Raw genomic sequence first — 14,501 nt, 5'->3', positions numbered from 1 at the left:
CAGAATGTAATTTTTTTTTATCAAAGGTAATGATTATTTTATTGCTCTAATGAATAAATGGAACTTGCTGTGATTTATAAGCATATTAAGAAGAAAATCTTACTGATTATCTTTATCTGTAACTGAAGTCTGTTCACTTACTAGAGATAAGTATTTTTCAGCCATTATATTAAATATTGACATTAATTATTATTAATAATTATCATTAATACAATTTCTTTTTCCTGTGATGCTACAGGGAGAGGAATCCTATTTGTCTTTAGTCACCCATATTTTCCAGAGATAATAAGAGATGGAATTTTCTAGATTTTTAATAGAATATTCATTTATTCACTTAAATCAACAAGGTACCCAGGCATAACAATAAACCTTAGTGTAAAGACAGCACATTTTATTAATTAAAAATAAATGATGAAACAAATATTTTAAAAATATCTCTTTCATTGGTAGAGTAAGGTGTCCTATGAAATTGAACTCACATTAATAGCTCCTTCATTTTATAATTGCCTCCCCAAATTTGCACTGTGCCTTACCTATCTTTCACAAACAAGACCCCTTCCACACTGTTAGGTAACAGCAGCTCCTGAAAGCCTTCACTGGCACTGTGTGTACTGGCAGTTCTTAGGTCCTGACTGTAAAATTCTTCAGTCTTGTTTGTGCTCCCTATTTCAGATTATTGGCAGCTTTCCTAACATGGTGATAGTGCTCTTATACCATAACATTATGTTTTTTCTCAAAGAAATACTTTATCTATTGGAAACAATGTGTTTTCCTCTAGACAGTTCATCTGAGATGCAAAGTTTTGCTTGGAATTCTATTGTATATACACAGCTGTTCTGTACTTCTCTGGTGATCTCAGTCTTGTTAACTTGGTCTTCTCTCAGCTGTTCCACCTGTTTTGTTGCCAGTACGTGAGAAAGTAAATGTATCTGTAAACTGATAAATAGATTCATGCATGCAGATGCAGTAATTTTAAGAAACTAAAATGAACTCAAAATGGTAGAAAGATAGATCTCCTAAAATTGAAGGATTGCTCATTTGTGTTTGTCTTCTAATATAGACTCTCTGTTGCAAAAAAAAAAAAAGTTTAGAAGCATAGCAGTGACAGTCCTGCTCAAGATCTTCGGTCAGGCTGTACAGTAAGATGGCATGATAGAGTCTTAAACTGAGGTAGGCAGATGTACCAAGAGTCATCTGTCACAGCTGTAAAGTGGCAGAGCTGAAAATTACCATTTCTTAGTGTAATTTTCAAAATCTAATTTAGTCACAATCAGTGAAAGCAACTGTGGCTACTTGTCACAGTGAGAGACTCAGGTGTATGAGATATGAAAGGTCAAAGCCCTAAAGGACTATCTGTGTTTACTCCTGAATAATTTTAGAGAATGGAATTAAACAATCTGATTAACTTTAGTCACTTCCATTGAAGAAGGAGACATTGGTGTTCTCACTGGCAGAATGCTGCTGAATCACACCTCTTTAAACTGCCACTTAAAGCAGTGCAGAGGCTGCTTTTCTATAGGAAGATAACATCAGCTCACATTTCTTTCAAGTGCTGGTGGTGCTAAAGAAATTGCTGAGTTAGCCTTAAACACAGTAAGGCATTTTTTACCTCTTGCTAGAACATTGAAAATAATTCTTCACCAGTAGAAAGTTCCAATTTATATATTCATGTTTTTGTTAAAAAAATTATGAACTATGGAAAAAAGTTAGCAACATAAGCTGCTTTCCTTACAGTGATATATTTTTAAATTTGAAAGCCTGCTCAGATAAGAGCATCTCTGAGGTTAAACTAGGAAATCACAGAGTAGGGCTTAGAATAATCTGGTTAGCTTTAAGATGCAAAAAGAATAATTAAAACATGAGTTGTAGATTATCTAGAAAAAAACCCAACATTGTTTAACACAATCCTGTAAGAGTGCATCTCTCTACTTCATTAACATCCTCTTAGGAAAACCATTCACACTGCTTTATTCTAGTGTAGATTTTCAGGACAGAGCTAGAGATTAACTGTGTAACAAAACTAACTCAGTCTGGTAAGAAAAAAAGAGATAATATATTTTGAATTATGGGCCACTCTACCTAGGGGTTTTTTCCTGTGGGAGTTACAAATATGATAAATTTCTCTATACATATGGAATAAGTATTGAAGAGACCAGAATTTATGCAAATATCTCAAGAAATATGGTAGCATGGGCAGAAATTACTTTAAGTGCACAATTGCCCTCAGATGCCATCTCTCAGTTCCATGCTGAGGACATGTATAGGCAATGAACTGGGTCAGATATGTGTGAGGCAAGAGACCAAAATATTCTGAGAGCAAAACCGGCTTTGATCCCTTCTGACAACATAAGCAAGGCCTTTGCACAGAAGTGTATCACAGCTGGGAAGGCAGCCAAGAAGCCTTGTATCCTCCTCTATCACAAACCCTGCCAAGTCATAGCTGATTTAGCTATTGCAGATTGTCAGTCCATTAAAACCAATTATTTTTTAGATCAAATAGCCACTGACTTTCTGGTTTTACCAGAAATGATTACAGGATAGTTTTCAGTTAAAGAGTTCTGAGAACTTAGATAAAATCTCGACCAAATGAATTGTTTCATTTGAAAAACTGAAGTGTTCAAAGAAACTTGAAGAATGAACTGTCTTATTTTCTGAGGAATAAGATAGCATGGTCAGAGTTCATTAATGATGGCATGCTTAAAAATTAGATTTTTTCCTCATAAAATCTCAAGTTTGATACATTGTTTGTAGGAAAATATTAACCATGAGGAATGGACAAACTGATAGGCAGCCATCCTTTTCCTTTTAGCATATGAATGGACTTTAAATAACACCTCCAAATTACTGCAGGCCATTACTAATGCAGTGCAACTATAAAATGGGAACTCTTTTTTGTACATTTATAATATTAATCTACTAATGAATCCTACAATCCAGAAACTTTTCTGTAGGGAATTCTAAAATGTTAATTTGTACTTACATCAACAATCAGGAAGTCCAGCCAGCACCAGGCATTAGTAAAATATATTTGAAAACCATATGCTACCCATTTTAAAAGCATTTCCAAAATGAAAATATACGTAAAAACTTTGTCAGCGTATTCCAGCATGGTCTTGATAGTTTTGCGCTGTTCAATATATATGTCTTCAAAAGCCTATAAAAATATATTGAGGTGTTACACCTGTTTCACAGAACACGCATGATAAAATTAAGGAATAAACAATAAAAATTAATTAGAGAAGAGCTAATATTTCCCCTTGTTTTTCTTCATTCTCTTATTTTATATGTTTTCCATCTTTAACCATAGTACTAATTGGAACAATAGGAGACCTGTCTGGAGTTAAAAAAAAAAAAAAATCTGTTTTACTAATGAACGAAGAAAGAAACTCAGGGCAGTTTTTTTTATCCTCTGTGGTATTTAAGAAACTTTCATATAGACAGAAAACCCCCCTTTTCTTATATATCTGTTACAGATATTTATATTGCTTTCTAGAAAGCAGTTAGATAAAACTTATGTCTAAACAATCAAATTAAAAAGTAATGTATTTGCTAGAATATACAACTATGCACATTGATATTGTAGCAAATGTTCAGCTTGAGTGAAGCTGGAAAGTTTCATGCAAATCTTTCTGGATAGTGGTTGTTATGTTTAATTTGCTGCTGCAGTCTTCCATATCTCCTGCCTTCAAAATAGGAATAGAATGAAGTAATTATTCCAGTTTTTAGTATGGTCTTTCACAAGCAAAATTCAAAAAGTAGATCAGACTAGGAGGAATTCAAGACTTAAACCAATATATTTAGCTATATATTCACAGTTAACAATACCACTTTGTACTCAAATCTTTTGACAAACATGCTGAAAATTGGCAGGCAACTTAAACTTTGAGGAGCTATGCTGTCTTCAAGTTTGGGTCAAGTTTCATTCCAGTCTGGAACAACGAAATTTAGGGAGTTTTATACAGCTACAAGCAAAGCAAGTCTTTCTGAAGCAAATTTGATTTTTGCTCCTAAGTGATCTCAAAATACTTCAGCATCTGCAATTTTGTTTTACTTACTAGTGCTCCACTGCTGAGGAGAATCATGAATACAATGAAAGTCTCAAACCAGTTGTGCTCAACTATGCTGTAGCAGGTTTTTCTAAGATTCCACCAAGTTTTTCCTTTGCCATCTTCTATACTTACTTGACAACATGGAAATTTCTGTACACAACCTGCATTAGATTAAGAAATGTTAGTATACAAAAGCCAATTACTTCAAAGTCAATATTTACTGTAATATATATTAGCAGCTTTTACTGGTTTTATACGGTTTCTAAAAAGTAAATGGAATGATGAATAGGCTATCACATCACACAGGATGATGAATATCTGAATTAAGAAAACTAATCTGGAGAGAAACTAGACTATGGTATACATAATTATGAAAGAAGTCAATAAAAAAAATCAATATTTTTGACTGTTAGCATGTAACTGTTCTATTTGATGATGGAGTCACACAAAAATTTATTTCTTCCAAATTTCAAGGGCCCTTTCAAATAGCTGAAAAGCATTTTACCAGTAAAAAAGTTAAGGAAGTTTCTTAGTTACAAGCTGTATGCAGTGGCCAAATATATGAAGTTACTCAAAGCCTAGGGAAACTTTTTTTCATCAGATTTCTACCATTCTGGGCTAAAAATATTTTCTTTTGATTTTTGAGGACATGAAAGTACACCATATTTGAAACCCTCAAGAAGCTAAATGTGCTTAGTAACAATGTCATTTTAGTAATACATCTCTAAGTCAACAGTTATTCTACAACCTTCAGTAAAACAGGCTTCTGGTTCAAGAGCTTCTTCACTTTCAATTTCTGCTTGCTCGCCCTCTCCAGGAGGAGCAATATCAACAGTGCTGCCTTCTGATGAGCTTGATGCATTTAGTTTCTGTAAGTAAAGTTCCACAGAACAATTTTTTCTCATTAGATACATATTCTGTAAAACAATGGTACTGAATCAAATCATGCCAGTCTAACTTTTAAAGAACGACAAATTTATAAATATGCATTATTAAAAGTAAAACCACAGTAATGACATGTAAATTTTATAATTCTGTTTCCCAGACATAGTGTTTGTAAATTGTTTTCAGTTGACTGGACTGTTGTAATTATTTCATCCAAAATACTTTCTCCTTGACTGTGAAATAAGGCTTGTAATCAGAAAGCAACATTAAAGAAATCGTGGCAGTGAAATTCATGTGATCTATCACATGTAGTAGTTGTACACAGGAATTTGAGAAGGGATGTAAAATGCACCTCTCACTTAAATACTATAAATGCTGCAGGTACTGATGTAACAAAAGGGCATTCCAGCGCTGGGCAGATCTGTGCTTTTAGCTAAGCAGAACTGATCATGTCCTTTGACCTTTGGAGGAAGGTCATATTTAGAAAGTATGAAGACCTTTCTGCACAATTTTGTTGAGAGAGTGCTTAATATCAACAACCTGTCACATTTAGTTTTCAAGATAGTGATATTTTTAGAATAGGAAGATCCCATACTGTTTAGACTTTGTAACAAATAATAAACAGTAACTTGTTTCTTGAAAGAGGCACTTCCATGTATTCTCTTCTTCTTTGGAGACACTGCTGAAAATTAAAACTAGTTATTTAACTCTTCAGCTGAAACCCACTCTCTTCAGGAAAATGTATTGGCAGCTAGGGCCTTTTCTGCCAGAAATGAAGTGGCATATATATCTTAATACAGCTTTGGAAGGAATTATTTCCACATGTTTAACTTCTACATGATGTGAATCAAGTTTTATAAAAAATCATGTTGAATGATGAATAATTTCAGGGATAATTTTCAAGAAGCTGCCTTTTGCACACACAATATGTAGTCAATATCAGGTCTCTCAGACCTCAGGTCCCATGGTTGTTGCTGCATTGTGACCAAAAATACTGTGTTTAACTTCTCATATTGCACTTCCTCTATAATTTCTGAAATTTATATATGTAAAATAGTTTCAGCAATGTTGCCTCTAAATGGAATAATTTTATTACTGGTCACGTAAGTCTGTGAGTCTGAGTTAAAATACTGTATATCTCACTGTGAGAATATTTTAAATTTCACTTTCTCTATTACATTAACAACAAAAATACCCGGTAATGTACACTATATTAAACATTATTAGCACACCAACTTATTATCCACACATAAGGCTGTCTCTCTTTTAAAAATAATACTGCTGAATTAACTCTCTTCTTGTATATCATGGAAATACCAAGGAATATGAAACCTTCCATTGGAATGATAGGCAGTTTCTTCATTAAATAAAACTGAAATATTGTAAAAATAATTTTCTGTCGTAATCAACTTAGGAAAAGTAAAATTAATTCATGGGCTGCTCCATCATCATTAAATAAATTATTGACTTAATAGTAGCAAGATAAAGGTTCATAGATAGTAGGCATCCATTATAAATCTGAGTGCAAATTAAAAGGCAGTCAAATTTTAAACTGCATCTTCCCATGTAAACTCTGCTGCAGATAGTTCTGTCAGCATAGTTGCTAATACCAAGTGACAGAAATGCAACTTATAACCAGTACAAACAAAAACTACTATAATTCTTTTCAGTAATTTTCACATAAAGTACTCTCTTCATTATTTTTCATGTAATCTCAAACAACTGCATTATTAAGAGAAAAACATCATTACTTAATAAAACTCCTCTTCTTTGCTTCAAGACCCTAAATTAGGAAAGAACCAATACATTTTTAAATAAGGTGACATTAATAATATTCTTTCTCACAATAAAGCTAATAAAACTAATAGGAAGCTCAAGATACAGGATGGATTAGCACAATCTTCTTATCAGCTCATAAATGTGATTATCAGCCTCTAGAACACACCATGCCCTGGAAATATTTATTTGCATCTTCAATGATATCACATTTTCCTTTATAAGGAAACATTTGAAAGCAATTGCTTATGATGCAGCATTCTCAAGGCCTGAATCAGCAAAACAACATGCTTGACTAGAGCAGAAGCCTGAGCAATACTGTGGAAATCACACACAAAAATAAAAGAAACAATCAGACTACCTCAGTGGGATTATATTTTTCTGAAAACAGTATTATAAATATTTTTGTGTAGGATATAAAAGATAAAAATGCTTCATCACCCACCCAGATACTTGGTTAATGTATGTATAATCAGCCTCCATAATGTTCTTTCAGAGCAGTGCATCTCTTATCAACAGCTTCGATCATTAAAACAAGCTTTGACCAACAGCGTGTTAATGTGCCCATTTACAAGAAAATGCATTCACTTAAGACCCAGTCTTGCTCTCATTTGGTTCTATTTTAAGTTTCAATAAGAGCAAGAGCAGGCTACTGAAGTTTTAAGCTTTACAAACGCCTTCATGATTCAAGTGACAATAAAATAAAAGGATTCAGCCATTACAAATTGCCTTTAGTAATTCAGCCATGTGGTTTTATCTTTTCAGTCTTGAAAGCTGCACTGTAATTGAGTGAAAAAATATAAAATAATGGAGATTGATGATTCCAAAGTGATTCTAAACTGGCTTTACATCTCAGATCTTATGACCTTTGACTTTTATAAAATGTTAGAATATAATTTTAAAATCTCCTTAGAGTTTTATTTGGTGTTTGAAGCATATCTTGGTTCAAAATTTATGAATGTTTTTAGCATCTCTGGGCAATTTAGACCACAATAGGTAGATCATGCCACACTATAATCAAATAAATAAAATTAAGCACTTGGTGATCCTTTTGAAGCCAGTGAAACTCTGCCTGAAGGAAAACAGCTTTCAATCCCCTCCAAATTTTGATGCCTCGTTTTACTAGAATCATTTAACCTCCTTAGTTTCACGTAACTTTGGCTCCTGTGTTATAATTGCTGTCACTATTCTTGAAGGCTTTGCCAATTACTCATCAATGGCATGTTTGCCTATAATGAAAAAAATCCCTAGGATAAATAGAAGTGCTATTTTATAAAAAGGGTGCTGACTACTCCCTAGACTTTCTAATTTACACAAATAAGTCCCCCAGCTCATTTATGGAACGCTATCACAAAACACATTCCAAGCACCTCTGTTTATAAAGGGGTTTAAGAAAAGAGAAGTTGTAAAATATTTAGCTTTCAATAGTTCTTTAGGGAGAGTTATTTGCTAGGTATAATTTTAGCAATTATGAAATCGTTTGCTCTGCTACCAGTTTAGAAAACTCAAGATATGCACTGTCCAAATGAATATAGCGTGTAGTTCGTAGCATCTTGAAGATCTGCATTACAGTGCATTGTAGATTTAAAAGTATAACTGTAATTTTTAGATCAGTAGCTACTGCAATAATTCAAATGTTATTCATTAAGGAGTTGAACTCATGGCAGAAATTATTTCAAAATATTTAACACATTTCATTGAATATTTACATTTATAAGGGCTGAATCAAAAAGGGTTGTTTTTATTTTTTAAAAACTAGGCATGCTCCCTTTTTCTTTGGCTTCTTTAGCATAAAACATTCCAGTACGTTTATGATCCATACTTCAAAACCTGAAGAGCATGCAGTTATTGCTAAATACTGTATTTAAATATTCAGAAAAACCATTAGCGGAGTTAAAAATTGTATGTTGGGTTTGCCAATCCCACCTGACCATGCTGTGACTTGAGTCCCATGACTCAGCAGAGAGCAGCTGTGCATGTTTCTACTCTTGCAATGAATAGGGAAGGTACATAGCTGAATAGCATGCAGGCCAGTCAAAATCCATTAAAAAGTGATTATATATATATATACATATATATGTATAACTTGCTTAGGTAACCTGTGTGAAAGTGGTGACACGTTGCTCTACCTGGTTAAAAAGCACCAGAGCTGCATTCTTGATTGCTCCAGCTTGGTTTTACCCCTGTGAGAAGTAAGAATGGTAGGTAGTGAAGTTCAATACACAGGATCACTAGTTTTTCTCTTTTTGGAATCTCTAATTCAAACATGGCTTTAACACAATTAAAACATAATTATTAATATTTTATTATTAGCTGGAAAAAGGGAAATACATACCACCTGACATGTTAAACAAACTTTTCTACAGAACTTGTTAGTTTATTTTAGAGAAATTAGATATATAGAAGCTAGAACTACTAATCTGCACACAAAAATTCTGAATCATAAATAAAAGTGGAATGAATAAAATTAACTAAGACATGGTTAGCAGATCTGGAAACTATTCCTGTATTTATATAGTCCTCAATGCTTATTAATAAAAATGTTAAGGGTTTTGTTTATTTCATGTCCTAGTCTTTGTTTAACTGACTATGTGATTACCTCTTTTATTTGAAAAATATGTACATACAGGAAGCAAAATACTTTGAAGATGTATGCCTTCCCATTCCTCCTTCACTCTCTAATAATAGTAGAGCACCTTGGTCTTGATGAAAATAAATATCTTTAATTTCTCTTCAACTCAAATGTGATGAATGATCACATTGTGTAAAGTTTATAGTTCAGATTTAGTATGCTATACACTTCTATAATCTTTATCTCATTGTTTCAAATGAGGATTGTATCAGTGCCTGGACAGTGGAACGTCAGTGTATCCAGAGATATGGTTTAAATCATTAACCACAGCTAGTCTATAACTTAAATAATTTGTCACTTCTGAAGATACTCTCCCAGAACTAGTCAGTTTTAGGAAAAAAATTACTATTGCTGGGCATTTTAAACATGATTTTAAAAAAATCCAACAAATTGATGAAGTCCTGCTGAGTCTGTTTTGGCTAAGAAATTTATTGAAGCCCTATAAAGATGCTTATCTTTTTGGAATGCAATAACTCTGTTCTTGTCTTTTTCACTTCATCTAGACACAAAGGCTCTGATGAAGCCAATCAGAAAACTGAATTTATTAATAGTTTTCAAAATTCAGTAGACTCGATGATGAAGGATATATTTAATTTTATCAAAATCATCTGTTGTGTTCATCAGAAGTCTATTGACTAGTCTTATTTCTCCAATCTGAATTTGTATTTACTGTTCATATCCTGTAGATAGAAAGGTTTTTGGAATGGTGAATGACTGAGGCCTGTAGGTATATGTATTTCTTTAGTTGTAAAAAAAGTTTTCCATAACTGAGAAGTATATTTGAAATTATTTTTTGATGTTGAAATATAAAACTATATTTATAAAGCTGTCAATCAGCTCTAACAAACAGTTGTTAAGTTGTATACAAGATACAATAGTTAGGAGTCTTATGTTTGGCAAGATTAGCATATTTACTCATTTCACAATAAAACCAGCATCCACATGCTAATGTTAAAACCAACCAAATTATCCCCTTCCGCTATTTCTAATTTATTTATCTTCAAAGGTAATGATCTTGAGTATCTTTTCTTCAGAGCAGAAATCTGTTTCTTTTCTGATGATTATCTCACTGGGTATTGCACTTCTCTTTTCTGATAATTAAAAAAATCTTTCTACAATGTATCAATGAAATGTTCACTTCTTGCAGGTACTTTCAGCCAATTATTCCTCTAAAGCAGTGAGCAACTTTATAATGTAAGTTATCGTTCATCCAAAATGAGGTGTCCTCAAATTTCTAGTTATATGTATTAGAAATTGCAATCAGGTTCCAGAATAGGTTCTGGCAGATTTTTGAAGTGATTAACTTGCAAATTAATTAGAAAGGGTTTCCATGAAGGCATGAATGGGGGGCGGGGGGGAGGGAAGAAAAAGAAAAGAGCTAGCCTTCGAAACAACGATCGATGACTGGAGTTATTTTCTACTATAGTGTGTATGATTAAAAAAATAGGAAATATTACAATTTATTCCTCAGTCACCCATAATTACAATGTCTAGAGTAATTACTTGCTCCTGGTATATTCCTCAGGAAAAGACAGGCTATGCCCCCCTTCTAGCATAACAGACTTCAAATAATCATTCTGCTCCTAACATCAGTGACAGTCAGTAAGACACTGGAGGAAAAAAAAATTCATTTTACAGTTCTTGTGCAGATCTAGCTTTCCACAGCTCTGTGGTTAAATAAAATGTTATTATAGGGGATACCTCCTCAGGGTACTTTAAGTGCTAAGTACTGCCACAGTGAAGGCAGGGAAAGTTCTGCCCCATCTCTTACCCCTCCTTTTGTAGACCAGGCCTTCTAGCAGGAATGTTTTCCCAGTGGGACCCCTTGAGAGGCAAAACAAAGGAAGTGATGGTATACTGTTCTAGAGAGGTAACTTAAACACTGCACCAATGTGCTCTTTATCTTCCTCAAAAGACAATCAGAAGGCAGCAAAAGATTCAGCAATACTCTTGACTTGGTAGGAGAAGATTGGGAAACTTCACAAATTCCTGTCACACGCCAGAACTTCCAAATCCAGTGGATTTTTATGCACTCAATAAAATAACCCCACTTTATTCTTTCCATAGAAATCATCCAGAAGGAATGGAATAAGGAATCCAGAGGAGAAAATGAAATTAATACAGAATTCACAATTTTCAGGATACTGTCTGATTACTGTTCACAATATGCACATTTGCACTGTATGAATACATGTAAGGCAGTTGAACAATAGAGAGTTGTGTGTGAGCAGAACTTGATGGAAGCATTATTGTTTCAGTTTCCCAATGGTATTGACTAGTACAGTCTATGAAAATACTGAAACAGCATACAAGTCCTAAACCTATCTTAACCCTATTGGAAACTTCTCCACAATTTCTTAATATAAATACCATCCATCATTTACTGTTGGATTTCCTACAGCTACCTGAAATTTTCACTGTCAAATTGCTTATTTATTAGTTTGTCTTCCTGAAGACATATAGATACCAGTCCATTAAAAAAGAGCAAAATCCCTTTTGATTTATTACTGTCCAGAAACTTCAGGATGGCCTTAGCTGATAAAGATACTATGCCTGAACCAGGCAAAGCTGTGGTTGAGCAGAGAAATTGACTTATGAAAGTCACCTTGAAATTGGCATTCAGAAGTGATTGGCAACTGACAATGGGCTTTTACTCCATTTTCTTGGAGTGCACATACATCACATATTCACCCAGAAAGCAGAGGAGTTTCTGCCTTTGCATTGCATTTAGTTTTTTCCTCAGCTGTTCTGATAGAATATATGACAGTACATTGTGAACTGAGCCATTCAATCTCCCTTAGAGGAGAAATAACGCAATAATACCTCTGGCACAACCAGTGACCTAACTTCTCTGAGGCAAACTGGCAAAGAGTAGCCAGGTGTGGATGGGAACTTCCCAAGTTCCTTCAGTGCAGAGGATAACATGTCACATAACTACAAATTCAGAATCTGCACAGCCCCCCCCAATGTTCTAATGCATACTACAAACCTTTTAAAAAGTAACATATTCAGGAAATTTTTAGGCTTGTAACTTGTCGGAGTTAATAGGAAGGCACTCATTTCTGTATTTATCAAAGTTAGCCACAAGGACAGAAGAAAATGTATAGTGTAATGTCATTTTAAAAAACATCAGAATATATGAAAGGACATAGAAAACTTTGCAAAAGGTTCATTGGAAATGAAAACCAGATTTTATTAGATCAGCTTATAGGAAAAATACTTAACTCTCAGACCCAGAATTACTCTTAATATTTTGGGGGTTTTTTAATACTAGTTGATCTCTTAATTTACACTGCTTTACACTTCCTGTCTCTCTTATATTCTAAATTTACTACGGATAAGCACTACTGCTGTACTATCTTTTACATCTGCACTGAAACTTTGTCTCATAACCGAGCAACTCAGATGATAGAATATTTAACTCTTCATCTTACAATTGTTACACAGAGCAACATTTTTTGCAGGTGCAAATAAACACACACTCTTGATGTTCTTTAGCAAAACCCTCATACCATGATTAACTGTCTCATGGCTGTGTATCAGTGTAATGTGGTGAAGTTTGATATTGCTGAGGAATACATCATTATGGCAGATATGCTAGATATACAGCTATGATAAAGTCAGGAATGCAGGGCTTCTTTGTAGGAGAGCTTTCTTCATGGTAAACAAACCCTTTTGGACTAATGAGTAATTACATAACATCACAGCTACTAATCTAATTGAAAACAAATTTATCCATTGTTCCTGATCCCTTAAACCTCAACGTTCCCAAATTTCTAATGGCACTGAAAATAATTAGATTCTGCTACTGCATTTATTAGCTTGTCATTGATCACTACCCCAATATACAAAGTTTTCCTCGAATACCATTAGCACCTGTTCACTGTGGTATTTGAGCCACTTAGATATTGAAACACATGGCATTGGTTTTTTAGACCAACTTCTGCCACTCTGCGCAATAATAACAGCATAACAACTTCAAGTAAGCTCTTTCTGCATGCATCTGTATTACAAGGTCATTCTGCCTTCTACTCTTATTCCATACATTCTTATCACATGTAGGTACTACAGAAAAAATGTTTTATCAAGTGTTTACTAGTACTAAAGCCTCATAAAACTGTGAAAGAAATATTAATATTTAAAATAAAATATATTCCAAATTTTAATAAACAAAATACTAAAAATGTAAACTCTAAGGATCCTCTACTATACCATTACATATTTTTTCTTGAATAATACATAAAATTCTAAAACATAAAATATATTACATGTGATAATTTACAGTTTAAAAAACCTCTAAATATGTAACTAAAACATATAAATGTATGACTACAATTTAATAATTTTAAGATATGAAAAATCCTACCTGTTTGCTTTCTTCCATATCAGATTCACTGCTAAATTCTTCTGTATTTAAATTTTCAAAATCTGATTCTCCAAGTGCAATGGGCACTGTCACAGTGAGGCCTGGGTTGTTTATGAATGACATGTAATCATTTTCATCAATTACATATTTTTCCACACTGCTGCCTGTGCCTACACCACTGGTGGTTCCATTCCCGTCTTTGAGATAATTCAGGTCTTTGCTTATTTCAACGGCAGTATGATTGGAAATGCAGCTGTCTTTCTTGTTGTTTAGCTCTTCAAGTGCTTTGATTTCCTCTAAAGATTTCTGCTTTCTAACAAAGGCTTTTCGGATGAACTCCCGTATCTTTTTTTTAACATAATCTATGCCTTTCTGAATCCTTGCCACAGCAATCTGGAGATTGTTCATTTCATTATCATCGTCTGTAGCAGCAAGGTTGTCTGAACTAAAAGAGCTCAGCAGCAAGGCCAGAAATAGGTTCAATACCTAAAAGATGAGAGAATACAGCTATGTAGTAAATACAATCATATCAGAAGTGTTAAATTTGGCAGTGCTAGGTTAACAGTTGTACTTGTGCTAGGTTAACAGTTGTACTTGATGATCTCAAAGGCCTTTTCCAATGTAAATGATTCTATGATTCTAAAAAAATCGGTAGAGCAGGTTGCAGATCATAAATAACTTTTTGGGGCTCTGCAAATTTTCTGCTGGTAAAATGTCAAGATTGCAAGGTCAGGTAAATGACTAAGATAGAAAAATTTTGAATTCTATTTTATAAAAAATTTAAAACATGTTA

The 14,501-nt window shown here is 33.6% G+C and overlaps 1 protein-coding gene across 9 annotated transcripts in view; it reads right to left on the bottom strand.

The window, feature by feature from the left end:
• LOC135450478 (sodium channel protein type 2 subunit alpha-like) overlaps nucleotides 1-14,501 on the bottom strand; it is a 66,871-nt gene that overhangs the window by 14,811 nt on the left and 37,559 nt on the right. For all 9 annotated transcript variants that reach the window (XM_064718705.1, XM_064718707.1, XM_064718710.1 and 6 more), the window contains 4 exons: nucleotides 13,709-14,194; nucleotides 4,798-4,918; nucleotides 4,056-4,210; nucleotides 2,981-3,154 (listed from right to left, as the gene is read on the bottom strand). In XM_064718705.1, coding sequence (XP_064574775.1) covers nucleotides 2,981-3,154; nucleotides 4,056-4,210; nucleotides 4,798-4,918; nucleotides 13,709-14,194 — 936 coding nt within the window. The remainder of the gene's footprint in view (nucleotides 1-2,980; nucleotides 3,155-4,055; nucleotides 4,211-4,797; nucleotides 4,919-13,708; nucleotides 14,195-14,501) is intronic.

This window comes from Zonotrichia leucophrys, chromosome 7 (assembly GCF_028769735.1).
Source record: "Zonotrichia leucophrys gambelii isolate GWCS_2022_RI chromosome 7, RI_Zleu_2.0, whole genome shotgun sequence".
NCBI lineage: Eukaryota > Metazoa > Chordata > Aves > Passeriformes > Passerellidae > Zonotrichia > Zonotrichia leucophrys.
Note: the sequence above shows the minus strand (reverse complement) of the source record. Positions and strands in the feature narration are given on the sequence as shown.